This window comes from Mustela erminea, chromosome 18 (assembly GCF_009829155.1).
Source record: "Mustela erminea isolate mMusErm1 chromosome 18, mMusErm1.Pri, whole genome shotgun sequence".
In the NCBI taxonomy this organism is placed as follows: Eukaryota; Metazoa; Chordata; class Mammalia; order Carnivora; family Mustelidae; genus Mustela; species Mustela erminea.
In genome coordinates, this window is record NC_045631.1 from 61,389,854 (window position 1) to 61,415,443 (window position 25,590).

Here is a 25,590-nt window from a genome sequence, read left to right on the forward strand (position 1 = left end):
ACCTGAGCCAAAGGCAGATGCTTAACCAACTGAGCCACCCAGGCATCCCAAGATGTCTTTTTTAAAAAGAGTACTATGTTGTGATTTGGTCATTCATGGAGGCTGCTCAAATTTTTGAGGGTCAGGTGTGACCCAAAAGTAGGATTCTGGTTGCCAGTGAGGCAGTAGGTAAAAAAGAGCTTGTTGCATATAGACAGACCTTTCTTTTTATTTTTTAATTTTTAAATTTTTTATTAACATACAATGTATTATTAGCTCCAGGGGTACAGGTCTGTGAATCACCAGATTTACACTTCATAGCACTCACCATAGCACATACCTTCCCCAGTGTCCATAACCCAACCACCCTCTCCCTATCCCCCCGCCCCGCCCCGGCAACCCTCAGTTTGTTTGTTTGTTTGTTTGTTTGGTAAAGATTTTATTTATTTATTTGACAGAGATCACAAGTAAGCAGAGAGAGGCAGGCAGAGAGAGAGGAAGAAGCAGGCTCCCCGCTGAGCAGAGAGCCCGATGCGGGGCTTGATCCCAGGACCCTGAGATCATGACCTGAGCTGAAGGCAGAGGTTTTATTTAACCCACGAGCCACCCAGGTGCCCTTCCCTCAGTTTGTTTTGTGAGATGAAGAGTCTCTTATGGTTTGTCTCCCTCCCAATCCCATCTTGTTTCATTTATTCCTTTCCTACCCCCCCCAACCCCCCACATTGGATCTCCACTTCCTCATATCAGGAAGATCATATGATAATTGTCTTTTTCTGATTGACTTATTTCACTAAGCACAATACCCTCCAGTTCCATCCACATCGTCACAAATGGCAAGATTTCATTTCTTTTGATGGCTGCATAGTATTCCATTGTGTATATATACCACCTTTTCTTTATCCATTCATCTGTTGATGGACATCTAGGCTCTTTCCATAGTTTGGCTATCATGGACGTTGCTGCTATAAACATTCGGGTGCACGTGCCCCTTCGGATCACTACATTTGTATCTTTAGGGTAAATACCCAGTAGTGCGATTTGCGATTGCTGGGTCATAGGGTAGCTCTATTTTCAACTTTTTGAGGAAATTCCATGCTGTTTTCCAGAGTGGTTGCACCAGCTTGCATTCCCACCAACAGTGTAGGAGTGTTCCCCTTTCTCCGCATCCTCGCCAGCATCTGTCATTTCCTGACTTGTTGATTTTAACCATTCTGACTGGTGTGAGGTGGGATCTCACTGTGGTTTTGATCTGTATTTCCCTGATGCCGAGTGAGGTGGAGCACTTTCTCATGTGTCTGTTGGCCATCCGGATGTCTTCTTTGCAGAAATGTCTGTTCATGTCCTCTGCCTGTTTCTTGATTGGATTCTTTGTTCTTTGGGTGTTGAGTTTGATAAGTTTTTTTTATAGATTTTGGACACTAGTCCTTTATCCGTTATGTTGTTTGCAAATATCTTCTCCCATTCTGTCAGTTGTCTTTTGGTTTTGTTAACTGTTTCCTTTGCTGTGCAAAAGCTTTTGATTTTGATGAAGTCCCAGTAGTTCATTTTTGCCCTTGCTTCCCTTGCCTTTGGCGATGTTCCTAGGAAGAAGTTGCTGCGGCTGAGGTCAAAGAGGTTGCTGCCTGTGCTGCCTGTGTTCTCCTCAAGGATTTTGATGGACTCCTGTCTCACACTGAGGTCCTTCATCCATTTTGAGTCTGTTTTCATGTGTGGTGTAAGGAAATGATCCAGTTTCATTTTTCTGCATGTGGCTGTCCAATTTTCCCAACACCATTTGTTGAAGAGACTGTCTTTTTTCCATTGGACATTCTTTCCTGCTTTGTCGAAGATTAGTTGAGCATAGAGTTGAGGGTCTATTTCTGGGCTCTCTATTCTGTTCCATTGATCTATGTGTCTGTTTTTGTGCCGGTACCATGCTGTCTTGATGATGACAGCTTTGTAATAGAGCTTGAAGTCTGGAATTTTGATGCCAGCAACTTTGGCTTTCTTTTTCATCATTCCTCTGGCTATTCGAGGTCTTTCCTCAATATAAATTTTAGGATTATTTGTTCCATTTCTTTGAAAATAATGGATGGTGTTTTGATAAGGATTGCCTTAAACGTGTAGATTGCTTTAGGTAGCATAGACATTTTCACAATATTTGTTCTTCAAATCCATGTGCATGGAACATTTTTCCATTTCTTTGTGTCTTCCTCAATTTCTTTCATGAGTATTTTATAGTTTTCTGAGTATGGAATCTTTGCCTTTTTGGTTAGGTTTATTACTAGGGATCTCATGGTTTTGGGCGCAATTGTAAATGGGATTGACTCCTTAATTTCTCTTTCTTCTCTCTTATTGGTGTATAGAAATGCAACTGACTTCTGTGCATTGATTTTATATCCTGATACTTTACTGAATTCCTGTACAAGTTCTAGCAGATTTGGAGTGGAGTCTTTTGGGTTTTCCACATAAAGTATCATATCATCTGCAGAGTGATAGCTTGACTACTTCTTTGCCAATTTGGATGCCTTTAATTTCTTTTTGTTGTCTGATTGCTCAGGCTGGGACTCTAGTACTATGTCGAATAGCAGTGGTGATAATGGACATCCCTGCCATGTTCCTGACCTTAGGGGAGAAGCTCTCAGTTTTTCTCCATTGAGAATGATATTTGCTGTGGGTTTTTCATAGATGGCTTTGATGATATTGAGTTGTGTACCCTCTATCCCTACACTATGAAGAGTTTGGATCAAGAAAGGATGCTGTACTTTGTCAAATGCTTTTTCAGCATCTATTGAGAGTATCCTGTGTTTCTTGTTCTTTCTTTTATTAATGTGTTGTATCACATTGACTGATTTGCGGATATTGAACCAACCTTGCAGCCTTGAAATCAATCCCACTTGGTCGTGGTGAATAATCCTTTTAATGTACTGTGGGATCCTATTGGCTAGTAATTTGGTGAGAATTTTCGCATCTGTGTTCATCAAGGATATTGGTCTGTAATTCTCTTTTTTGATGGGATCTTTGGTTTGGGGATCAAGGTAATGCTGGCCTCATAAAATGAGCTTGGGAGTTTTCCTTCCATTTCTGTTTTTTGGAACAGTTTCAGGAGAATAGGAATTATTTCTTCTTTAAATGTTTAAATGTTTAAAATGTTTTAAAGAGCTTCCTTCCTTGGGAAGCTGTCTGGCCCTGGGCGCTTGTTGGGAGATTTGTGATGACCGCTTCAATCTCCTTACTGGTTATGGGTCTGTTCAGGTTTTCTGTTTCTTCCTAGTTCAGTTGTGGTAGTTTATATGTCTCTAGAAATGCATCCATTTCTTCCAGATTGTCAAATTTGCTGGCATATAGTTGCTTATAATATGTTCTTAAAATTGTTTGTATTTCTTTGGTGTTGGTTTTGATCTCTCCTCTTTCATTCATGATTTTATTTATTTGGGTCCTTTCTCTTTTCTTCTTGATAAGTCTGGCCAGGGGTAGACAAACCTTTCTTAAAGAGAGCTTTGCAAGTGCCACCTTTGGGGTTCCGTGTTGGGAAGGTAAGGAAATGGTTGTAAGCAGAGAGGCAGGCACCGTTTTCTGCTTGGAGCCCAGGGCTTGTTTATTTACCTTTTTATTTGAATAGTTTAGTAGTTCTGGGGTCTACTTTTGAGAGCTGTCATTAGAAACTAGAGCCTCAACACCCAAAGAACAAACAATACAATTGAAAAATGGCAGAAGACACGAACAGACATTTCTACAAAGAAAACATCCGATGGCCAACAGACAGATGAGAAAGTGCTCCACATCACTTGGCATCAGGGAAATACAAATCAAAACCACGGTGAGGGCGCCTGGGTGGCTCAGTGGGTGAAGCCGCTGCCTTCGGCTCAGGTCATGATCTCAGGGTCCTGGGATCGAGGCCCGCATCGGGCTCTCTGGCTCAGCCGGGAGCCTGCTTCCTTCTCTCTCTCTCTGCCTGCCTCTCTGCCTGCTTGTGATCTCTCTCTGATAAATAAATAAAATCTTTAAAAAAAAAAAAAAAAAAACCACGGTGAGATACCACCTCACACCAGTCAGAATGGCTAAAATTAACAAGTCAGGAAACGACAAGTGTTGGCGAGGATGCGGAGAAAGGGGGACCCTCCTACACTGTTGGTGGGAATGCAAGCTGGTGCAGCCACTCTGGAAAAAAGCGTGGAGTTTCCTCAAAAAGTTGAAAATAGAGCTACCCTATGACCCAGCAATCGCACTACGAGGTATTTACCCCAAATATACAAATGTAGTGACCCGAAGGGGCACCTGCACCCCAGTGTTCATAGTAGCAATGTCCGCAACAGCCAAACTACAGAAAGAGCTGAGATGTCCATCGACAGATGAATGGATAGAGAAGATGTGGCGCGTGCACGCATATGTACACACACACACACACACACACACACACACACACACACACACGGGCATACTATGCAGCCATCAAAAATGTGAAATCTTGCCATTTGCAGCAATGTGAATGGACCTAGAGGGTATTATCTGAGTGAAATAAGTCAATCAGAGAAAGACAATTATATGATCTTACTGATATGCAGAATTTGAGAAACAAGGCAGAGGATCATGAGGAAGAGAGGGAGATAAAGCATAAAAGACTCTTAATCCCAGGGAACAAACTGAGGGTTGCTGGAGTGGAGGGGTGGCTGGGAAATGGGCACAGGGGAGGGTGTGTGTTGTGGTGAGTGCTGTGAATTAAGACTGATGAATCAGAGACCTGTATCCCTGAAACAAATAATACATTATATGTTAATTTTTAAAAGAAAGAAAGAAACCAGAGCAGTGGGAATGCCTAAGGAAGGAGGGAATCTTGATATTTTTAGTTTTCACTCTTTCGTAGCTTTTAAATTTACATATATGAATTCATTGCCTATTAATGACAATAGAAATACTAACTGATATTCTGTTCTAGACCGTAGCTTTATGAAGTTATTCTTTTTCAAGCAAGTGCTCGGATTTCCCCTTAAATCAGACTATTTCTGGAGAAAATTTTGGGGAAATGGCACGATGCCTAGCTGACAGGTGGTACATACACAGATACCCCCCTCAGGCCTTGGAGCCAGCGGCGTTTCAGAGTCAGAGTAGTGTGGATCTTAGTAAAGTAGTCAGTATGTGTCCTTTATATGATTTCACACTCCTAGCACCCTGTAATTCGGCACATTAGAATTTCTGTCATGAAATACATGAATATTCTAAGCAGGATAATTAAAAGCTATAATTAGCTCCTTCTTAGTTTGGGTCAGAATTGGCTGTCAGACAATTTCAGGTCAGGGTTTTTGGAGCCATTTGTCTCTTGGAATTTGTGAACAAGGGAGTGTGGACCCGTATACGGTGTAGGGAGTGTGGACCCGTATGTGGTTGTAGGGCTGCTTGAAGGCAAGTCATTGTAGTAGGGTTACGAGGAGCAAGATGCCGACCGGTGGCTGTCCTCATTCAGTAGCTTCAAAGCCTCCAGCTCTCAGTCTGCGGTCCTGTTTCTGTCTGGTTCAGGTGCCTTCCTTTCCTCCCGTGAGCCGGCGGGGTCCAGCCAGGGTGGTGGACTCACCCTGTCCGGGGTCTCTTCTGCTTCTCTGCGTTGGTCGCATCATGGCTCTGCCTCAGTCATTTCACTACACCTGTCCCTTACCCTTCCTTCTACGTAGCTCTTGACTTACTGATTTCTCACCTGGACCTTGAGAGTAATTTCTTAATTGCCCCTCCCACAACTACTGTTGTTTCAGCGCAGGGCACACACACAAAGTGTACAGCTCCTCAGTGCAAAGCTTCATGACCACCTGACACGTAGTCTGCCCCCAGTTAAGAAACTGTGTGCGTCATCTGCGCTCCACAGGGGCCCCTCCCAGCCACAGAACCGTTGTCCTGAATTCTAAACCAGACATTGTTTTGTTTGCTTTTGAACTTCATATACATGGAATCCATGGACTTCAGAGAATGCTGTTGGCTTTTCACTGAATGAAATGATTGTGAGAGTAGCCCATTTATTTATGCTTAGCTGTGAGTCACTCATTCTCATTGCCGTGACGTATTCAATGATGTGACTGTACCATAATTTGATGTTCTGCTGTAGTTGGACAGTGAGGTGATTTTATTTTGGGTCTGTTATAATGGACAGTGCTGCTGCGTTTTCTAGATATTTTTTAAGTTGGAAGACTTTTTGTAATTGAAAATTTGTGATTCCTGTGTTTTGATGAGCACGCACATTTCTGTTGGGTATGCTTCTAGGCTCCACGGCCGTGCTGGCTCACAGCATGTGCGCATGTGCAGCTTTCATAGGTGCAGCCACTTTGGAAAATGCTGTACCATTTGCACCCCACTGACGCTGTGTTAGGGGCACTCACTTGGCTTCTCCGCTTTCTCAGCTTGGCACTCTCTTTTTCATATTGGGTTTGTAGTGGGTGAGTAGTGGTGGTGGTTTGTGGCTGTAATTTGCATTTCTCTTGATGACGAGTGATGTTGAGGACCATTTCATGTGCTTACTGACCATTCGGTGTAGTATTTCAGAACGCTTTCCTGCAGGTTCCGCAGATGTTCATCTCTTATGTGCAGCTCACCTCAGTGTGGTGAGGGTAGTCCCATGTCAGAGCCGCCTGTTCAGAAAGCAGACCTTGCCATTCCCTTCTGGGTTATGCTTTTCTGTTCCTATAAAGTGGAAATTAATCTTTTGATAAAGTGCCCGAAGGATGAAATGCCTTACCTAATGTCAAGCATATGTAAAAACTCACCATTTGATAAGGAACTCAATGCAGTAATCTCTCTTACTATTATTTAATTGGCAGCCTTATTGATGATCTAGAAAATACAGTCCTAGGGTGAAGATGGTAAGCAGCATGGACTTCCAGTATTAAGATAAGAAGTTCTGAAGACATAATATACAGCGTAGTGTCTATAGTTAACAATATTCTGTTGTTTAATTGGAAGTTGCTGGGTGAGTTGATCTTTAAAGTTTTCACCACATGCACACAAAATTGGAACTGTAAGGCTATAGATGTTAACTAACTTTATTTGGGATACTCATTTTGTAATACATACATATCAGATCATTACATTGTACGCTTTAAATTTATACCATATTATACTGCAGTTACATTTCAGTAAAGTGGGGCGCCCCCCACAATCCTAGACACTATTCCTTGTGCATGGAACTTCACAGGTAAAACAGAAGTGACACTGTCTCTAGGATATTAGTCTCCACGGTTGGTGTGTGCACCAAGATTGAGATGATCTTTTAGAGTTTAGGAAGAAAATGTACTTATTTTTTTCATCCTGTTTGTTTGTTTTTCTGTTTTATAGTGTATAATACAGTGATATAACTTACACATATATGAGTATGTTGTTGCCAGATTATTTTTTTTAGATGTCAGTTTTTTGAGGTATATTTTACATAGGATAAGACCATTATTTTAAAGGTGCCTCTCAAAGAGTTTTGGCAGATGTATGTACCCATGTAACCAAAACTCGAGTCAAAATAGTAGGAGGGGTGCTTGGGTGGCTCAGTTGGTTCCAAGACTGCCTTCAGCTCAGGTCATGATCCTGGAGTCCTGGGATTGAGTCCCGCATCGGGCTCCCTGCTCAGCGGGGGGTCTGCTTCTCCCTGCAGCCCTCCTACCTCATGCCCTCTCTCCTTCTCTCTCTCTGTCTCTCAAACAAACAAATAAAAGTCTTTGCAAAGAGACAGGAGGAAGATCTTGTGGAAGAAACATCCTATTATCTTTTTAAGTCTTGCCTCATCACCCCCCCTGCAAGTCCCGGGCGTCACTCACATGCTTGTAGACTTGTCCTGTCTTCTCGGATTTCTTACGAAGTGAGTTATACAGTGTATATTCTCCCGTCTTCTCCCGATTAACCTTTCTGAGACTCATCCATGTTGCTTGTTTGGGCAGGTTTTCCTTTGTCGTTGTTGAGTGCTGTTTGAGAAGTACTTTCTTGTGTGGACATACCCACCGTTGGTTGGTCCTTTCACGGTTGCTGGTCATCTGGGAAATTTCCAGTGTGGACTGTTTTGGATCATGCTTCTGTGAACATTCATGAACAAGTCTTTGATTGGACAGACACTTTCGTTTCTCCAGGCGAAATAAGCGGACAGACTTTTCCATTTTGTATCCCACCAGCAGTGTGGGAAAGTTCTAGTTGCTCTGTGTCCTTGTCAGTGCTTGGTTTTGTCAGTCTTTATATTAGCCACTCAGTGGATATGCCGTAGTATCTCATTGTGGTTCGAATTGCATTTCACTGAAGACTAATGATGTTGAGCATCTTTTCACATACTTGTTAACCATTCCTGTGTCCGTCATCATCTTTTTTTTTTTTTTTTTTTTTTTAAATAAACTCTAGGCCCACTGTGGGGCTTGAACTCATGACCCCAAGATCAAGAGTGGCATGTTCCGCTGACTGGGCCAGCCAGGCACCCCTGTATCTTGTTTATTAGAAGTCTGTTTGACCATCTTAAATGGGCTGTTTGTGTTCTTATTGTTGAATTTTCTATGTCCTGAACACAAATCATTTGGGAGTTACGTGTATTATAAATCTTCCTCCTATTTTGTTCCTTGCCTTTTCATTTTTTTTTTTTCCCCCAGAGAGGGAGAGTGGGAGGGAAGGGCAGAGGGAGAGAGAGAGAGAGAGAGAATCTCAAGCAGACTCCCTGCTGAGGACAGAGCCCCTTGCCGGGGGCATGATGAGAGGACTCTGAGATCATGATCTGAGGCAGAGGCAAGGGTCGGACGCTCCACTGAGGGAGCCCCACCAGCGCCCGCCTTTTCATTTCTTGACGGCTTTTTATTCCTGTATCGTTCATACTCATTAGCTGACTCCGCCTTCATTTTTCACAGAAGCGTGTACAGTCAAAGCTCTCCGGAGGCTCCTGGTGTTCTGCATGAGCAGAAGGAAGTGCTGTGGACTGAGGACAGGGGAGGAGCCCAGGCGCTGCGCCAGCGCTGCTCTTAGGAGTGAAGTCTGGGCAAGACGTGTGTGTGGTGGAGAACCTGCTCTGGTCTCAGCGTGCGCGGCGGGCGAGTTTGGGAAAGAGGAATCCCAGGAGGAGGCCCACCTCAGCGGACTGTTTCTTCTCACTGGCACCTACTGTATGCTCAGTGCACTTGTCTGCTGCTGCTGTCCGTGAGACAGGGACCAGCCAGTCGTCTGCACCAAGAGCCGTGCCTGTGGCCTTTCACACGAGAGAGGGCGGATGGGATTATTTTGCACAATTAATGGAAGTCCTCCTTAGTCTTGAGTGTGTCCTAAATAGTCGAGGATTACATACTGAAAATTAAAGTAGAATGTGTACCGTGTTTCATAAGGCTGCTGGAAGCACAAAGCATTACAGTCGACCATGCCATCCTCACCCCGAGCCTGGCATCAGAGTCTTGAATGTGCTCTCCTAGGTCGGCCTTTCCCCTGACAACGAATGGGGAGTGGGGGGAATAACAAAAAACAAACACAATTCTTCTCGAAACCAAAGAAAAACTCAGAAGCACTGGGCAGCAACTTGTGAAGCTGCTGGTCACGTGTGTTACTAGAAAACCCAGCAGCAGCTCCCTAAATTGGGTCAGCAGTGTTTCTGGAATTGAGGCTTTCAGGTGTGTGGGTACATGAGCAGGTCTGCCTCTGGAAATGCACCATTTCCTAACCTCTAGGACCTTAGGGCACAGGGCCAGTCCATAATAGTTGGGCTCCAGTACAGAGTGAAAACGTGGACTGAGAAAACGGGAAAAGGCCTCTTCCTTCTCCTGTGGTCTCTCTCAACCTGCCGTGGTGTTTTCATTTGTTACTTAATATCAAGCTTTCTTAGGCAGAAGGGTACTCAAAGGGCAAGTGCAGACCCTCCCAGACACCCGAGGTGTCCCTTCCAGGCCCCATTTGGGACAGAGGATGATTGTGGGAGGGGGTTGCTGGTGCGGGAGGCAAGATGTGGGGGAGCTCGGGCTCCATGCCTCAGGCCTAGCCTGAGTTCAAAAATGAGATTCTTGAGGATTTCAGGACGGTGGCAGTAGAGCATTGAGTAAACCTCATTGGTGGGCCCTTCTGAGCACAGCACCTGTGTGACTGAACTGGCACGGACCCCCAGAGTGGACCCCCTTAGAAACTTCCCAGATAACCAGACCCCTGGGCCCCCAGAATAAGAGCTTTATTTCATAAGCTGTGCAGTACCTAAGTCATTTTGAAGCAAAGCATGGCAGTAAAGTGCTTTACCCAAAGGACGGGGCTCAGCAGGCAGTTCCCAAGCCCAGGCTGCAGGTGTCTCATTGAAGCAGCAGGCTTTGAGGCTCTGATTAGAAGATTCCTGCTGAACCTCGTAGAGACTAAAACAGCCTGGCCTGCCTTAATACACACCATCGCCTCACATTTCACACGTTTTCATAGAAAACTGGTGTTTTAGCAGTTTGCAGGGTAAGAGGTTCAAGCGGAGGTGATAGGTGTTGCTTGAGTTTCATTGCTGAGGGGTGAGAAAAGTAAGACTACGTGGGGTTTCTGATTTTTTTTCTCAGTATATTTTTCATTGTCCATAACTGTCTCAAACTTGGTCACGCTCTCTACTTAGAACTTGTGCCCTTTCGGTAGCTACTGCTTCTTCTGAGGGGCAGTGCCGCCCCTCCCTGGGCTGGCGTTGCTGTCCCTTCGCAACCCCCTTCTCGGGCAGGGGAGTGCTCGCCAGACATTGGGGCCGTCTTGGACTGATGGTGGTGGCAGCCTTGGGGTCCTGACTTGGGTGGCCTGTCAGCAGGACTGCTCAGGGGCTGGGCTCCTAGCTCCTGGCAGAGGCAGCTTGGGGTAGGGGGGACTGATGAGTCACTGGGGAGTTTGATCATGTAGAGGCAGCAGTTCAGGAAAGGTGGCATTATAAGTTTCAGAGTTTCTTTCACTCCACTGAAAAAACTAGTTGGAGAGAGTGGTGAATGGATCGTCCCTTTGGCCATCATCTTCCTCAGGGCTCAGGGTGAGGAATTTTCTTCCATTTTTGCAGGAACAACAGCGTGGCTTGCTGTAGGGCTGCGCAGGGGCTGGAGTCCGATTGGAACTCCCGTGGTAGTGCTCTTCCTGGGGCGTGTGCTTGTTTGGGTCGCGAAGGTGCAGCCATACCTGGCTGAGTTTCTCGGGCTCCCTGTCCTCTGTGACGTGGTACACGTGCCCCCTCTGTGCTGAGGACACCGAGGCGTGTCTCCAGCCGGGCTTCACTAAGGACTGGGGGATGTCTCCCTGGGGAGGTGGCTGAGGGGCACCTCACATGTCGTATGTCCACTTAACCCGTTCCTCACCCATCCGCATCTTAGTGAATGGTACCGATGTTCCCGGAGCCGTCCTGAGGCCCTCCCTCAGCCCGCACTGAGCAGTGGATCTGCACACTTGGTGCTGTCCCGTAGGCTGCTTATTTCCGTCTCTATCCTCACCGCCCCCGAGGTGCAGGTGCCACATACACCCTGGGCTCCTGGGGAGCCTCCTCACTGGTTTCCTCATTCCCACCCCTACCTCCAGCCTACTCTGCAGGGTCACGGCCCATGCGTTTCCTCGGATGTGGGAGACGCTGCCGCCCTCTGCCTTGTTGGTGACCACTGCTGCTCACGCGAAGTCGTCAGTGGTCCCAGAGCACGGTCCACCCGCCGTAACACGTTTTTACAAACTCATCCTTTTCCTTTGCCGGTCATGAGATTAAACTATTAGGATTTTTCTTCCTCTTCACGTTAGATTGTCTTTGTCACTTGTTAAAGGTGAATGGGTTAGGGGCGCCTGGGTGGCTCAGTGGGTTGAGCCGCTGCCTTCGGCTCAGGTCATGATCTCAGGGTCCTGGGATTGAGTCCCACGTTGGGCTCTCTGCTCAGCGGGGAGCCTGCTTCCTCCTCTCTCTCTCTCTCTCTCTCTCTCTCTCTGCCTGCCTCTCTGCCTACTTGTGATCTCTGTCTGTCAAATAAATAAATAAAATCTTTAAAAAAAAAAAAAGGTGAATGGGTTAGAGTAACTGTTCTCTCATTTCTTCCCTGGAAAACAGGTCAGCAACTCTGCTTAGTGTCTCTTTGGCCAGCGGCATAGGTGAAAAGGCTTGAGACGATTTTCAACAGATGCACCTTTGGTATCGCTATCGTGGGTAACGGGGTGTTTTATAGGAGACGTCCTTCCTGTGGGCCCTTAGTGCACAAGTGTGGCCTTAGGACGCAGATCCTACCTTCTGTTTTTTTCTCTCTGCCTTGGGACCAGCAGTGTCTTTAACGGGGCCACCACAGTAGCCTGGGTCCCAGAGTGAGGGAAGTGTGGATTAGACCAGCTTCTCTGTAGTATGTGCATGACAGAGGCTAGATCCACACCTTTGCTGTGAGCCACAGAGACCTGCGGGCCATTTGTTACCACCGCAGGATTCAGCCTTGCTCCTGGCGGACGTTGTGGGCAGGACCCGCGGTGGTTGCTGAAGGAACGTGGCGGGAGAACACTGCTCTGTGAGACTGTTGATGGATTTAAGGTGCGACAGATGCTCTTCCAAGGGAAGAGGAGCTCCAGAGTGTGGAATATGGCATCACTGCACACCACAGATGCTTCGGTCAAATTTGAAGCCTAGCGATGGGGTGGTGTGGTTGTGTAGCAGATGTCACCTGAGCCGGATGAATGAGAGTATGCAGGTGTCAGGGTCACTGTGTGAATGTGGCCATTGAGTTGTGTACCCCCAAACTGGGGATCACAGGGTCAGGAGTCAGTGAGAATTAGGGTGAGGTAACTTTTTTTTTTTTTTTAATTTATTTATTAGAGAGAACAGACCGGCAGAGAGACAGAGGGAGAGGGAGAAACAGACTCACTGCTGAGTAAGGAGCCTGAGGCGGGGCTCAGTCCCAGGACTCCAGGATCAGGACCTGAGCCAAAGGCAGATGCTTAACTGCCTGAGCCACCCAGGTGCCCCAAGGTGACATTTCTTTACCTTTGTTAGGTTCCCACAAAGTTGTGCTTGATAAGTGATGGGACTCTCGATATCCTAGACTGCCACAGAAGAGAGATGATGACGAGGGTTATGGCCCAACACAGGCCTTCAGTTTGTCCGTGACAAAGGTCCGGTCAGGTGTGGACGGGTACTTGTGTGAAACACAAGCAGGTGTCACTGGGAGAGTAGGAGGGTTTCCGAACATTCTCTGTGTGCGTGCTCACCTTGTCATGGATGTCATGGACGTTCTGGACATTGTGCACAGTTCCTAGCCTGGCACAGATGGCCTAGGTCACTGAGCTTGGCACTGGATATTTTTAAAGTTTCCACATCATTTTCTTATTCTTTGAAATTACTTCAGACTTCTAGAAAAGCTGTAAAAATAGAACAGAAAATCCCCATTTCCCAGATTCCCAGCTATTAACATTTACTGCTCCTTCTTTTCCTCTCTCGTTTTTTTCCCCTGAAACTTCTGAGAGTAAGTTGCTTGCATGATGAATTTTTACCTCTGAAGTCTTTCCACATGCGTTTCCTAAAAACACTCTTCTCTAACCGCAGTGTCGGCACCAGCGCCAGTCAGCGTTGGCACAGTACAGCGATGTAGCCCGCTGACCTCGCATAGACTTCAGCAGCCATTTGCCGATGCCCTTCACTGCAAAAGAAAAACCAGACCTGTTTCCAGAATGGGGTCACAGTTGCGCTGACCTCTCTTTTCATTTGTCACCACCCTTCAGCCTTTCTTTAACTCCTGTGGCATTGACCTTTTGTTTTAAAGATTTTACTAATTTATATGACAGAGAGAGAGTGGGAGATCACAGGCAGGCGGTGGGGGGTGGGGCGAGCAGGGTCCCTGCTGAGCAGAGAGCCCGATGCGGGGCTCGATCCCAGGACCCTGAGATCATGACCTGAGTTGAAGGCAGAGGCTCAACCCTCTGAGCCACCCAGACGCCCATGCATTGACATTTTTGAAGAGGACAGGCCAGTTATTATGTAGGATGCCCCTCGATTTGGATTTGTCTAATGTTTTTCCTCCTGGTGAGATCGTGTTGGTTATTTTTAGCAAGAAGCCCAGAGGTGAGGTGGTGTGCACCCCACAGCAGGGGTGCTGCTGCCACTTTGTGCCATGGTGGGAGGGGAGGTACCTGCAGGTCTCTCCGACTCCTCCTGGGGTGGTCTCCTCATCTGCAAGGCACCAAACCAAGTTGGTGCTGGTGTGTGTGGCGGGGCGGGGGGATCACTGAATTAGGTAAAGCAACAAATTGCGAGGAGTTTTTAAAATTTCTGAAATACTCTTTAAAAACTTGAGTGATTCTGGTGTTAACCTAATAATGACTTATTTGCCTCCAGATAGATGTGTTTTTGTGTAGGCAGAAAAAGAGGACACTCCGGAGGTTTTTCCAGCTCAGGGAGTATGTCTGAGTGAGTGATCCGTGGCGCAGCAGAGAAGGATGTCAAGCGGCTCTGCGGGTCTCGGTATGCAGAGCTTAGACTGAGGCCACTAGTGTGCGGGTCTCGGTATGCAGAGCTTAGACTGAGGCCACTAGTGTGCGGGTCTCGGTATGCAGAGCTTAGACTGAGGCCACTAGTGTGCGGGTCTCATTATGCAGAGCTTAGACTGAGGCCACTAGTGTGCGGGTCTCCTTATGCAGAGCTTAGACTGAGGCCACTAGTGTGCGGGTCTCGTTATGCAGAGCTTAGACTGAGGCCACTAGTGTGCGGGTCTCGTTATGCAGAGCTTAGACTGAGGCCACTAGTGTGCGGGTCTCCTTATGCAGAGCTTAGACTGAGGCCACTAGTGTGCGGGTCTCCTTATGCAGAGCTTAGACTGAGGCCACTAGTGTGCGGGTCTCCTTATGCAGAGCTTAGACTGAGGCCACTAGTGTGCGGGTCTCCTTAACATGGTAACATTTGTTCAAGTAAAAGAAACTTAATTTTTTATTAGGGTCCTCTACATGTGTTACAAACCATCAGCTGTTGTGTTGCTGCTGTCAGTTTTGGTTGTGGTTCAAGATGTGCCACTTCTCAGTTCTCAGAGGTGCTCAGTACCCTGAGCACCGTGAGTCACGCTTCTGGTCGTTTTCGCTGAGAGATTTGTGATTCTGCAACCTGACTAGCTTGTCTTACTGTTCATTTCTTCATTTTCCCTTTTTCTCTGTTATTTTTTCATAATTTTCAGGGTTTCATACACAGTTTCATATTGTATTGAGCTTCATCACAAATCTTTCAGGATCTATTTTTTATATATATGTATATATAAAATTTTGTTTGTTTTTAAAGAATCAAGTGTGCATGCATGAGGCAGGAAGGAGAGGGACAGAGAGTGGTTTAAGCAGTCCGCACGCCGGCACAGAGCCTGAGGTGGGGCTCAGTCCCAGGACCCTGAGATTATGAGCTGAGCCATAATCAAGAATCAGTTGCTTAAGTGACTGAGTAGCCCAGGTGCCCCCAAAGTATTTTTAAAGAACACCTCACGGTAGGCGTTGTGATGGTAGGTGTGAGACATGGGCACTCACACCCTTGCCACAGCAGTGAAGTGGGTCAGGGGACACAGATAGGATGGGCTGTCCAGCCCCGAAAGTCAGGCCACTTGGTTGTGGTGTCGGGTAGTTGAGGGGGTCCAAGGAGGACCCCCTCACCTGGGTGCTTCACCTTCTTGCTACTATCATGTTTTGCTGCTCTTTTTAGTTTCGTGAGGCAACTAATCAGAATTATTCTGCTGTTTTTTACCTCTAGCTTAGAAAAGTCAAGCGTCAGTCATTCACCTGTCCTGCAGGAGAGGGAGTTTCTCATAGCTAACTGACGTCCATAGGGAGCCCGAACACGTTTGTAGTGTATTTCTCTTTGAACATAGCCCACATAGAGAAATCACTTACGTCTGTAACGTAGGTACCAGTGTAATCACAGCCCAGGTAAAGAAATAGGCCATTGTTAGCACGGAAGTATAGGAAACAGTACTGTGAACCCCTTGTCACATTATCAATATTTTGCTTTCTTTTTTTTTTTTTTTTTAAGATTTATCTATTCTTTTGAGAGAAAGCGCACATGAGGGGGGTTGCAGAGGGAGAGAGAGAGAATCTCAAGCAGAGACTCCCCACTGAGTGCAGGGCCTGGTGTGGGGCTTGATCCCATGAACCTGAGATCATGACCTGAGCTGAAATTGAGGTCGTTTCAATAAAGGGCCCCCCCCCCTTTTAAAAGATTTTATTTATTTATTTGAGAGTGAGTAGGAGGAACAAGAGGGAGAATCTGAAGGAGACTCCACGCTGACCGTAGAGCCGACGTGGGCTTGATCCCACGGCCCTGAAGATCATGACCTGAGTCGAATCAAAAGTCAGATGCTCGACTGACAGCGCCACCCGGGTGTCCGACAGATGGTGACAGACGGCCTTTTAATCATAACTTCTCTCCGTTGAAGTATATGGTTTGTACAGAAAAGCACATGTACCGTAACGTGTAACTTGATGAATTGTCGCAGAAACTCACCATGTAATCATCACCCATGATTAAAAATAAAAAGTTACCAGGATGTCTGGGTGGTTTTTAGGTGTGTTTTGTGGCTTTTACACATATGAAAAGAGGTTTCCTCTTAGATGAAACCAGAGATTGCACCATTTTCGCCCGTCAAGGGGGTGGAGTTGGTGGCAGCAGTGTCCATTGGTGGCTAGGACGGAAGTTTCACAGTCTCTTGGTCAGAGACTGTCAGCAGGTGGTCTGACGGCACCTTGCCTCAACTTAGACACCCCGTGTGCGCTTGGAGTTTGAAGTTTCCTGACGGCAGTGTGCCATGGAGACAACCAGGGGACAGTGTCAGTCATCACCTTTACTTGGAATCTTTGAGACTCGGATACGAAGGAAGGCCGTCCTTGACGGGGCAGTATCGTGTCCCTAAGGCAACACTCAGCTGATCCTGTGTGCATGGATGCTGGGGTTGGGGGGACACTCTGGAAAAGTACAGGCTGAGGACCAATGTGGAGGGTGTGGCTTTATTTTGTGAAATGCAGAGAGAAGCGCTGGGAGACGTGTGTGCCCCATGGGGGAGGAAGCGCTCACCTTCCTGGAGTCGCCGTCCGAGCTGTGCACCGTGCTCTGCTGCTTCGGCACTACACGGACGGCGGCAGGTGTGTGTGCGCTTTGGGCCTGCTGGAGGCTGGCCTCCTGTATGTCCTCAGGGTGGTGGTGGGACAGACAGACGGACTGTAGGAAAAGCAGGTATTGACGTCTTAAGTTGGGCTGAAGGTTTTTTTTTTTTTTTTATCTTAATACACATCTGAGTGTTTGCTAAATGTTACGTGAATTAATCACCAAGACACTTCAAGAGGGAGATGCTGCCATCTCTGTTTGGTGGGTGAGAAGACTGAGCCACAGAGAGGTAACCGCTCTGCCGGGCCGGAGGCCTGCACGCTGGATGGTGGCACTCGCTCTCACAGCCTGGCCTTCGTGGCGACCTGGGAATGATCGTCTGTCTGAGGCAGGGCTCAGGCACTGGATGTGGGAGAGGAGGAGAAGTCACCCTTCCGCAGTTGTCATATGTGTGGTGCTAGAAATTAGCGGCCAGGGGGTCTTAGTCACATTCTTCTGTAAGCCCAGAGTTGATTCACATCTCACACCAGCAATAAAGAGGCAGCTGCAAGGCGTGGTCTTCTCGCCTGTTTTAGTCATGTGATCTGCTCGTTTTAATTACCTGTTTAATATATGAAGCTGGGCACTTTGTAATTCCACAGGTGTAAACTGGGGGTCCACTTCACACATCCTAGGGGTTCTTCTAAGCTCTGGGTGAGGGGTTTGGTCAGCAAGTGACAACTCTAGCCCTCAACTAGAGTGCTGGGAAGAGTCACCTTGATGATGTCACCAGAAGTGGGAGGTACCTCTGCCCTCCATGCACGTGCTGGATCTTTCCATGGCAGACAGAGCTGACCACCGAGATGGATGCCCGGGGACGGACGGAGAGGTCAGCCGATGGCCATCACCTGCTTGTTTGGCCGTTTATATACACACAGATCAGGCGCTGTTTAACTGGATGTGAGATCAGGCAGCGACCAGGAGTCTGTGGCTATTTTTAAGTTTTATTCTTTAAAGATGTTTGGCTTGCATTACCTTTTTTTTTTTTTTTTTTTTAAATAAATATACTTCAGTTATGTCAAGGAAGCTTTGTTAAAGGTAAGCCAGAGTATTGAATTGTAAACCTTTTCTCCTGGAATTTAATATCTCTGGCTTTTGTTTGCTCAGTAAAAAAGGTGATAGGATTCTTCAAAAGGAATGATTTTTCTTTCTTAATTAAGAAACCGCCACAAAATTATGTTGCCTAATGACCGAAATAGACTTGTGTGTTTATTTTAAAAGAAGTAATGCAGATTAAATTATGTTTGAGGCTTTTTTATACTTCGGTTTGGCTGGTGTAAGAACGTATTCATTTGGGCACCTGGGTGGCTCAGTGGGTTAAGCCGCTGCCTTCGGCTCGGGTCATGATCTCAGGGTCCTGGGATCGAGTCCCGCATCGGGCTCTCTGCTAAGCAGGGAGCCTGCTTCCTCCTCTCTCTCTCTCTGCCTGCCTCTCTGCCTACGTGTGATCTCTCTCTGTCAAATAAATAAAAAAAAAATCTTCAAAAAAAAAAAAAAAAGAACGTATTCATTTACTAGTGTTTTAAAGTCATGAAATGTCTCTTTGTGGTTTTATTCATTGAATCATAGCACATGGGGTGCGCTTGGAAGTGGGGTTCTTGATGGCTTCTCCACACAAGGTGACGCTCTGGAGCATCGGGGACACTTGGGCTCTGTTTCCTGCTGCAGGTGGGACGCCCCATCGTCCAGTCTGGCTGACTAGTGCTGACAGTTGGCTTTTCTTTTTTAGGTGCACGTTTAGGTTCCCGAGTACGAACATCAAGATCACGTTCACTGCCCTGTCCAGTGAGAAGAGGGAGAAGCAGGAGGCTCCTGAGTCCCCGGTGAAGCCTGTGCAGGCCCACATCTCGCCCCTGACCATCAACATTCCAGACACCATGGCCCACCTCATCAGTCCCCTTCCCTCCCCAACGGGAACCATCAGGTACAGCAGCTGATGTGGGCAGGGATCACCACAGAGTCAGGGCGCGGGGCGTGCTTGCTGGGATGTCCACGACCACATCCTGATTTTCATTCCTCGTCTCCTCCCTTGGGAAAGGTGCAGAAGTCGTCAGAAGTCCCAGGAGGGGGCAGGAGCACACAGCAGTGCCACTCCCTTGCCAGGGGGACACAAGGGAGTGGGGAGGGTCGAAGGCGCTGCACATGGCATTCAGTTTTCGAACACCCTTTGCTCCCGGTTTCCGGCCTGTGAAACACAGTTCCCTCGTGTTCCTGGTCTTCCCTTATGGACTCTCTGTGTTTGAGTGTCAGTGGAAGGGGCAGGTGATTAGCCATTTTGGTCTGAACTCTGAGATACGCTTGCATTTGCATTTTGAGTTTTTTTAATTTGCTGTAACTTCATGTAAATTCTGATGACCTGTGCTTTTGGATTGATGAGTTTGAGCACAGCAGAGCGACCGACTTGTGTTCCCCTCGATGTTGTAAGAGAGGCTGGGTGCGTCGGCGGCTTCAGGGCACACGCTTGGTGCAGAAGCCAGAACCCAGAGCACCGTGGTCAGGTTGTGCTGAGCGCTCAGAGAGCAGTAGCTGAGGCGCAGGTCGAGAACAGCCTCGGGGCCCTGCGGACGTGTGTGCTTCGAGCAGGTTAGATCGCCGCGTGTGGGTGAGTGGGGCTCTGCTGGGAGGCGGGGCGGAGCTCGCGTGCGCCAGTCTTCGGGTGCTGTAGGCGCTCAGGAGAGGGGAGTAGTGGTCTTAGCAGGGGGTGATGGAAACGGAGGTGCCTGGTGGGCACCGCGCTACTCTGTGGGTCTGGCTCCTACCATCCAGGTCTGTCCAGGGCACGGCTGGGAGGTGGGGGGGTGGGGGGGGTTCGTCGCGTCTGTCCAGGCTGACGCCGCCGGTGGCAGGGCCAGGGAGGCCCACGGAGAACTGGCGACTCCGGCTTACACCTTGCAGCTGAACGCTTCTGTTTCTTGTCTCAGAAACCGGCATCAGCAGTAGGCCTTCCAGAGATGACTGTGTGTCGGGTTTGTTCGTAAGTGGAGGGAGTGACGCCTGGACGGGCTGCCACTCCTGCAGCCCTAGGCCTGGTGTCTTGCGTGGCAGCGGCTGTTGGCCTCAGGCCCCTCCCTCCTCCGTCTCCTCCTGCAGCCGCTCTGCTGTAGCCGCTGCCTCTGTCCCCCACTTGGTTGATTTCGTCTGCACGTGACTGTGTGGTCCAAGTCGCCCCGGTGTCCGTGGAGAGGCAGCGGCCAGCAACCGCCTGGCCACACTGTTGTTCAGCACGGGGAGAAAGTACGCAGAATTCAGAGGACCAGGAGCAAGCCCTGTGTGCCCCCGTGGGAGGGCAGCCCACAGCGGGCGCAGCAGCCATGGAGGCAGCTCACCGGACAGGTGGTGTAGACATGGCAGGGCTGGGGCACAGCTTCGGACCCAGCCCCTCCTCACCTTCTGCTCCGTCTTCCTCTCGTCTTCCCCGCGCCTGTCCTCCCGCTCCTGTCCCTCACGCTGTGGCCGGCGTTGAGCCGGGTCGTGCCCTCACCGGCCAGCAGCGTGGGAGCCTGGCTGCGCACGGCTTATGGGCACAGTGCACTTGGCTTTTCCAGACCCAGCGTCCTGCCCCATGGGGCCACTCACCTTCCCCACGTCAGCGCTGCTCCCACGGTACCGGTCTTTACGACGGCGACGTGTGAGTTCCGTGCGGTCTCGCTGCTCCTCTCTCCCCCGTCCTCCGAGCGCCATTCCTGGCCGGAAGTAAACCCCGTCCGGGGAGCACGGGTCTTGGTCCTGCGTGTTCCTGGCAGAGCGGCTGGGCCAAGAGTGCGTCGCCCCCTTCCCTTGCCTCTCCTCCCCTACTTTGAGCTCAGGTTTTTGGAGGTAACTCCTGTTTCTTAGGTATTTTTTCCAGAAATTTTCTGTGTATTCATAGTACTTGTCTTTTCCTCCAAACACGGCTCCTCCGGTCCGACCGCACCTACTGTGGCACACTCGATGGGCTTCTTAGTCTGTCCTACCTTGGCGTCCCCTCTGCTGCCGTGGCTCATTCTCTGTTAAAGTCTGATCCTGCATAGAAAAGGGAGCAGAAGCGCAAATGTGTGGTTTGGGAAATCACCGCAGATGAGTGTGGATGGCCTTCAGTCATCACCGAGATCAAGAAGCAGCACCCTAGCCCTGCCTGGTGAAAAACAGCACACGTGTTTCCAGATGGGTCACGTGGGTGTCTGGCTGGCTCAGCCGATGAAACGCGCAGCTCTTGATCGTGGAGTCGTGTGTTCTGGCCCCATGTTGGGGGTAGAGTTTACTTTAAAAATAAATGAATAGGGGCGCCTGGGTGGCTCAGTTGGTTAAGCAACTGCCTTCGGCTCAGGTCATGATCCTGGCGTCTCGGGATGGAGTCCTGCATCGGGCTCCGAGCTCCACGGGGAGTCTGCTTCTCCCTCTGACCCTCTCCTCTCGTGCTGTCTCTCACTGTCTCTCTCAAATAAATAAAATCTTTAATACATAACATACGTACATACATACATACATAGTTGGGAAAAGGAAAAATAGGTTCCTGTTTCTGTGTTTGGGGTGTGTTGCGTCAAGCTGACCTGACACACGTGGTTCCGGCCCTCATGCCACCTGGGTCCGTGTCATGGCCTCATCCCCTCTCTGCTGCCTGTGCTTGGCCTGGCCGCCTTGCTCTCTCTCCAGACTGTCCCTGACCTTTCTGGTGTAGCTGGAGGCCATATCCTTGGTGGGGAGGGAGTCAGCGGATCATGTGCTCTATGTCCCTTTGCCAGCCTGGAGCCCTGGGACCATCACCAAAAAAAAGTTGGTTCTGTGTTCTTGGTAAGTTCCAGAACCATCCTAAGCCTCGGTTTCCTCACTGGTGAAACAGGTGGGCCACCACCCCCTTTGAGAGTTTGTTTTCTGATTATGTAAAATAACAGATGTGAAGCAGATACCTGATTTCCCTGTGTTTCCTGGAGTGATCCTAAACTTCACAGAGAACCAGTGATGCCATGTTTTATAGGAAATGCTGATATGCTCCTACTTTGTACTTGGAATCACAGTGGGTCATGGAAGCACAGTGCGACATATGTTCTATAATAGACTGATAGCAGTGACCTTTTCCCGTCCACAGTGCTGCAAACTCCTGCCCATCGAGCCCCCGGGGAGCAGGGTCTTCTGGGTACAAGATGGGCCGTGTGATACCAGCTGACCTCAATTTAATGGCCGACAACTCGCAGCCAGAAAATGAAAAAGAAGCTTCTGGTGGAGACAGCCCAAAGGTAAATGTTTTATAACCTTGAAACAGAACCCAGGGGCCATCACACAGCCAGCTGTCCTCACTTCATTGTCTGCAGTTCTGCGAACATCTCCAGGAGGGCTTTTGAGAAGTGCATGTCGGAGTGGACGCACGCCTGGCTGTGGGCCCCTCCCCTTTGAGCATATTCTTAGGGTGGAGGTTTTGAGTTCTTTTGGTCATTCAGCACTGGGTGCTCCCCAGTGGTGCTGTGGGCCCAGGTGCTGGGAGCCGAGCTGGTGGAGGACAAGAGAATCTTGCGTGTCCCGGGAAACTGTTCCTGGGGTTTCATCCTGCCGTCACAGACACGGAAGATTGTGCGTGCACTTGTGTCTGAGTGCACGTGTGCACAGAACACACGTTTTTGGGATGGTCCACCCTGTGACCGTGCAGGTTTTTATTCTTGGACATAGTAATGCCCCTTCTAGGACTGTGTCTAAAGGAAATGGCAAAAATCTCAAACATAAGTTTATATAAAATAGAAAATTGAAAGCAGCCTAAATGCCCCGTAGGAGAAGTCCGATCAAGCAGGGGACGGTCATGCCCCGTGGCTGCTGGTATGGAAGAGTCCTGGGCGCATGCAGAGGGAGAGACATAAGCAACGCACAGTATTATTTGAACGACCTACATACAGGGTTAGGTGTTTGTGCAGTGGACTGTGGCACAGCCCTGGGATGGACGCGCCGCAGCCTGTCCCCTGCAGCCAGCAGCCTCACACGTGAGGGGTGCTGGGTAGGGGAGGCAGGCACAGAGAGGTGCCCTACGTACAATTCCGTTGTGTCCATTTGCCTGTTTAAAATCAGAACTAAATTGTGTTTTTTCAGGATGCGTTCTGAGATCATAAAACTTCTAATTAATTACAGTGGGACTGTGATTACTATAAAATGTCAGGAGTAACAGTAGAAGCTGTGGGCTCAGGGGGCACAGGGAAGCTTCTGGAATGTGGGCTGTGTTCTCCTTTGACCTAGTGTTGGTTGTATTGACATTCATTTTATAAAAATTTGTTTTCAGCTGATAAAGATGTATTATGGGCTTTCCTATCTGTGTTACATTTTTCAATAAAAAAAGTTCTTAGGGGGCGCCTGGGTGGCTCAGTGGGTTAAGCCGCTGCCTTCGGCTCAGGTCATGATCTCAGGGTCCTGGGATCGAGTCCCGCATCGGGCTCTCTGCTCAGCAGGGAGCCTGCTTCCTCCTCTCTCTCTCTCTCTGCCTGCCTCTCTGCCTACTTGTGATGTCTCTCTGTCAAATAAATAAATAAAATCTTTAAAAAAAAAAAAAAAAAAAAAAAAAAAAAAAAAAGTTCTTAGGAGCACAAAGAAGAAGGGTAACAAGGAGACTCACCGAATGGCGTCGTAGAGCAGTGAAGTGAAGAGGGCTTCGTCCTCTCTTCCTGGTCCCTGGGGTGGTGTCCAGTGATGCTGGTCTGCCTGCCCCTTTCGTGTAACTCAGAGTGTGTCCACTCAGGAGAGAAGGGGTAGAGCCCAGCCTAAGTGCTCAGGAAATACTAGTTATTTAACAGTCGGATGCTGGGGCTGTAGATGATTCTGTCTTTCTGTGTGGGACAGGCCCCCACTGCTGGCTCTCAGGACGGAGTGTGGCCTGGGCAGTTGCAGCCCATGCTCCTGTCCTTGGCAGGTCTGTCTTCCTGCCTTGTCTGTCAGTCCTCTGCTTGTCTCTTCTTTTACTCTGTTTCTGTTTATTCCCAACGGTGTCTAAATTGCTCATTTTTAAACCTCATGTAACAGGTATTTTCTTGAATATATTCTTTTGCAGCTTCCTGTTTGCACTCACTATTATTCTTCGTGGTTCATTTCAGTTGGTTCGTACATTTTCCTGTTCACAGCCAGGGGTGTACCCTCTCCACAGTTGGCTTCTTATTACGCACACGTATGTGGGGTTCTGAGGTGTCACAGTGATAAGGAGCCGCCCGTGGCCCGGAGTGTGCCGGGAGCAGGGTGCACAGCAGCCCTGCGTGCCTGAGACCCCAGGGCCGGAGCCCGGCGTTTGGCATACTGTGCTCCCCTCTGTGGGGCTTCCCGATGTGAGGAGCTTCTCAGCTGGTGGGACAGGGTGGTTCTGAGTGGTTGTCACTTTGGCCCTTGTGTGCCTGAGGACCCAGCAGGGCCTGGGAGGGAGTCCCAGCTCCCTCCTCCCCGAGCCTTCCCAGCCGTTCCCTTGGTTGCTAGATCCATGGGACAGGCCTCTGGTCGGGATTTGACATGTGTTGCCCTGGACTCAGCTGAGGTTAAGTAGCTTTTTTCTTTTCCTTACGTTTTTCATTTTTGCTGTGTGGAGTTTCTCCTTATGTGATTTTCGTATTCATTTTTATGCTGCTTGTACACTTTTCCATTTGCTTCCTTATAAACTTTCCAAATGCTTTTCAGTCAGATTATATTATTTTCATAGTAAGGAGAACTAAGCATTTCGTAGGAACACTTAAAAACGCCAACAGTTCTGAATTTTAATAAATTTAGTAAAAATTTTGATAACTTCAGTAATCTCTCTTTTTTCTTTTTTAACTTAAATACAGGATGATTCAAAGCCACCTTATTCCTATGCACAATTAATCGTACAAGCAATTACGATGGCTCCTGATAAGCAACTTACTCTAAATGGAATTTATACTCACATCACTAAAAATTATCCATACTACAGGACAGCGGACAAGGGCTGGCAGGTAAATGCGTTTCGGTTTGTTATGAAATCTAACTGTGATGTGCCAGTAGGTGCTGACTGGCAACTGAGAGGACACTTAAGCTGCTTTCCGAACCGTGGGCACAGGCAGTGGTAGAGTGAGGAGAGGGAGACCCTCTTTGGCTCAGGGAGGAGGAAGTGTTGGAGGCCACTGTCCCCATGCTCTGGTCTTCATGCAGAGCAGAAGGAATAGTGGCTCTAGAAGCAGACCTCAGCCTATAGTTTTATGGTCACTGTCCCCACAGATGGGAAAAGGTGGATTATTTGAAAGGTTTCCCTTTAACCACTGCAGTTAACTCCCTGTGTCTGAAGTACAGGAAAGTTAAAAACCCAGCCCATCCTGCACTTAGGCTTTCTTCTCTCTTCCTTATCTGCATCTGCTGGCATACTCAGCTTCTTGAAGTCTATACAGAGATGGTGTTCAGACTGATGAAGGAACCCTTTCTTCAAAAGACATTCTCCCATTGGGCCGTACATGACACAGATAACTGTGGTGCTGCCCTGTGCAAATTGGGGAACCTGCCTGCTTGTACACCGTGCTTTCAGATTATTCCTGGGGTGTCTGGAACCTGGGCCTTCTCAGAGCACCTTTGAAAAATCAGTGCATATTTCCTTGTTCAGCTTTTTAATTTAGTTTGGTTTTTAAACTTTGACACTGTAGTTTTTTTTTCTTCTGTGT

General features: G+C 48.2%; 1 protein-coding gene across 2 annotated transcripts in view; it reads left to right on the top strand.

The window, feature by feature from the left end:
• The window catches only part of FOXK2 (forkhead box K2), a 70,889-nt gene that overhangs the window by 26,381 nt on the left and 18,918 nt on the right, over positions 1-25,590 (top strand). Inside the window, exons 2-5 of one of the 2 annotated variants that reach the window (XM_032321600.1) lie at positions 16,873-16,989; positions 18,720-18,914; positions 22,056-22,203; positions 24,748-24,894. In XM_032321600.1, coding sequence (XP_032177491.1) covers positions 16,873-16,989; positions 18,720-18,914; positions 22,056-22,203; positions 24,748-24,894 — 607 coding nt within the window. The remainder of the gene's footprint in view (positions 1-16,872; positions 16,990-18,719; positions 18,915-22,055; positions 22,204-24,747; positions 24,895-25,590) is intronic. The other variant, XM_032321601.1, reaches the window with a different exon arrangement.